General features: G+C 46.5%; 1 protein-coding gene across 1 annotated transcript; it reads right to left on the reverse strand.

The window, feature by feature from the left end:
* Positions 1 to 2,568: 2,568 nt before the first annotated feature.
* Positions 2,569 to 2,889, reverse strand: LOC124174794. The gene has a single exon (XM_046554281.1). It carries the CDS (start codon positions 2,887 to 2,889, stop codon positions 2,569 to 2,571), a length of 321 nt encoding a protein of 106 aa, XP_046410237.1.
* Between the last annotated feature and the right edge of the window lie 569 nt (positions 2,890 to 3,458).

Raw genomic sequence — 3,458 nt, forward strand, 5'->3', positions numbered from 1 at the left:
CTAGCTACTTCAAAACATACGATTTGGATCCGTTGCACCACTACACTGCACCGGGACTTGCTTTTGACGCGATGCTCAAGCATACTAATGTAAATTTGCAACTTTCAGACAACCCTGAAATGTTGTTGTTTATTGAAAGAGCCATTCGAGGCGGCATAGCACAAAGTTCTAATCGACACGCTTCGGCCAATAATAGATTCATGGAAACGGATTATGATCCAAACAAAGCGGAATCGTATCTCACGTATTTTGACGTGAATAATCTGTACGGTGCAGCTATGGGCGTGCATTTGCCAATCGGTTCGTTCCAGTGGGAGTATCAGAACATCGATATAACGAACCATCCGGACGATTCGCCGATCGGTTACTTTCTGGAGGTAGATTTGGACTATCCTGTGGAACTCCACGATGATCACAAAGACTCACCTCTTTGCCCCGAACGTTTTGCTCGTCCAGATAGTGAAAATGCCAAACTCGCGACCACCCTTCACCCCAAAACAAAGTATATATTTCACCATAGAAATTTGAAGCAGTGTTTGAGTTTAGGATTGAAATTAACGAAAGTGCACAGAGTTTTAAAGTTTGCACAATCTCCATGGCTCGAGCATTACATAATTCTCAACACAGACATGCGAAAGCGGTCTAGGAATGAATTTGAGAAAAACTTTTACGAACTCATGAATAACGCTGTGTTCAGCGAGACTGTGGAGAATGTGCGAAATCATAAAGATGTCAAATTGGTCACAAAATGGGAGGGAAGAGGGGGTGCGAGGACGCTTATTGCCCGAGCAAACTTTCACAGCTGCACCGTATTTGACACTGATATGGTTATCATTGAAATGAATCGTGTCAAAGTTCACTTCGCCAAACCTATTTACGTCGGTGCATCAATTCTAGGTCTGTCAAAAATCTTCCTCTACGATTTCCACTATAATTATATTAAAACCACCTTTTCGAATAAACAAGCTAAATTGATGTATACCGACACGGACAGCCTTATTTATCAATTGAATGTGCCTAATATCTACGACATCATCAAACGTGATGTAGATACAATGTTTCATACCTCTGACTATACGCCCGACAATGTGAATGGTATTCCCCTAAAAACAAAAAACAACTGGGGCTAATATGAAGGATGAAAATAATGGTAAAATTATGACAGAGTTTGTGGGACTGCGAGCAAAGCTGTACACGTTTACTACGATGGGTGAGGATGGGGAAAAGTTATGACAAAGTTTATGGGACTGCAAGCAAAGCTGTACACGTTTACTACGATGTGTGAGGATGGGGAAAAATATAACAGTGGCGTAAAAGTGAGTAAGCGCGCCAAGAGTGTAAGAAATTCATCGATAAATAGCATCACGTTTGATGATTATGAGCGCTGTCTGACGGCTTACCAAGAGTCGACTCCTCCACAGTGTTTAATACGCAGCAAAAAACACGAAGTTAGCACTATCGTACAAAAAAAATTGGCTCTGAGTTGGCAGGATGACAAGCGGCAATTGATACCTGGACAGACCGACAGCGTTCCTTGGGGGGTTGTCCCAGCCCCCCAATAGCTATATGATAAAACTGTAGACGTAGAATTGATGTAAATATTTGATGTTTGACGCCTCGGACGACTCACCATCGGGCGGAAACGTTCCACCATCAATACGATATTTATTGGATTTAAAAATGTGAATTCATATACTTAACAATTATTTATTTCTTATTGTTAGTATATCGAGCAATTATTCATATATATTCGTTTACCACGAGAAAAGTTTTCAGAAAGTTAAAAAAGTTTTCTGAAAACGAAAAAAAGTTTTCCGAAAGTGAAAAAAAGTTTTCTGAAAATAAAAAAAAGTTTTCCAAAAAATAAAATGTGTAATAATCGTATGGCAAAATTGCATATTATCATTATAATTCTCATTATTACTATTATTATTATTATTATTATTATCTTTTTTTTTCCGAGGAGTTGCGGAATCCAAGTTACGGATTCGCGCCAGTCATACGGGCTAGCGCGGATGTGGGACTCCAGGGTGGCCTACCCACTAAACCGCCACCTCCTGTGCAACGCTCCCAGCCAGGGACTATGGTGATATTACTTCTAGCTGGGAACTCTGTCGGTGTGTGTCTCGTCAGTCTGTCCGTCCGTCCGTCCCGTGCAGGCTGTCCGTCAGTTGCGTTACGTCAGGCAGCCGTCCGCGTTCTCACGTCGTAGGATTGTCTCTCAACAAGTTGCCACCTTTCTGTACTATGGAGCATCACCCCGACAATGTTGTCGGGAGTGATGCCCCCCACGACCGTCTCCAGTCTATGTCTTAGTTCTGTCCAGCGGTCACATTCGAAGAACGTGTGTTCCGCGTCGTCTCGTTCGTGTCCGCAGTACGTACAGTTGGGCGTCCGTACTCGGTTCAAGTTGTGTAGGTACCGTCTAAAATAACCGTGGCCCGTCAGAAACTGGGTGACGTAAAAATTTACATCCCCAAACCACCTCTGGATCCACGGTCTCAGGTCCCTAATGAGTCGTCTCGTCCAGTTTCCCGTCGTTTCTTCCGTCCACCGTTGCTGCCACTTCTATATCGTCGCGTCTCTTTCCGTCGTTGCCGCGTCCCGTCGGGTCACGTCCGCGTCTCTTCCGTAGACCCTCTTGCGCTCGGACGCGAGAAGGTCTATGGGAATCACGTCTGCCACCACCAGAACGGCCTGTGCTGAGACCGTCCGATAGGAACAAGCGATCCTCAACGCGCTTCGTCTCTGTACCGTCGTCATTACGTGACAGTACTTCTCAGTCTTCAGGGAGTCTGCCCAGATCTCCGCACCATAGAGGAGGATCGAGTTCACCGTCGACATCAAAAGTCTCCGTTTCCCCGGTCTCGGTCCGTTTGTGTTTGCCATCAGGCGGCTCAGAGATGCTATCCTTTAAGCCGCCTTCTGAGCCGTTCGTCGTATGTGAGGCCAGAAGGTCATCTTCGTATCCAGGGTCACCCCCAGGTACTTGACTTCCCCTCTGGTCTCGATCTCGTCCATCCCGACCGTCATGCGTAATGTGGTCGGTATTCGTCTCCTAGTGAGAAGCACCAGTTCTGTCTTTTCCGTCGCGAGTTGCAGTCCGTGGTCAGTCATCCACCGTCCGACTCGTCTCTTTGTCTGGTTTGGTGCGTATTGTGCCAGATCTGGAGTTCGCTCGACTATCACTGCCGCCACGTCGTCAGCGTAAGCGACCAGGTGAACGCTGAGTGGGAGCTCCAGTCTGAGCAGGCTGTCATACATCCCGTTCCAAAAGTCAGATCCTAGTATGGAACGTTGGGCAACCCCCGCGGTGATCCGTCGCGTCACTTGGCCTTCGGTCGTTTCGTACGTCGGTCGTCTGTTCCGAAGGTAGTCTTCAACAACTCGGAGCAAGTAAAGCGGGACCCCGAAGTCGCCTCTCAGCGACCCTAGGATATCCACCCACCTGGCCGAGT

The sequence above is a fragment of the Neodiprion fabricii genome, chromosome 2, assembly GCF_021155785.1.
Source record: "Neodiprion fabricii isolate iyNeoFabr1 chromosome 2, iyNeoFabr1.1, whole genome shotgun sequence".
NCBI lineage: Eukaryota > Metazoa > Arthropoda > Insecta > Hymenoptera > Diprionidae > Neodiprion > Neodiprion fabricii.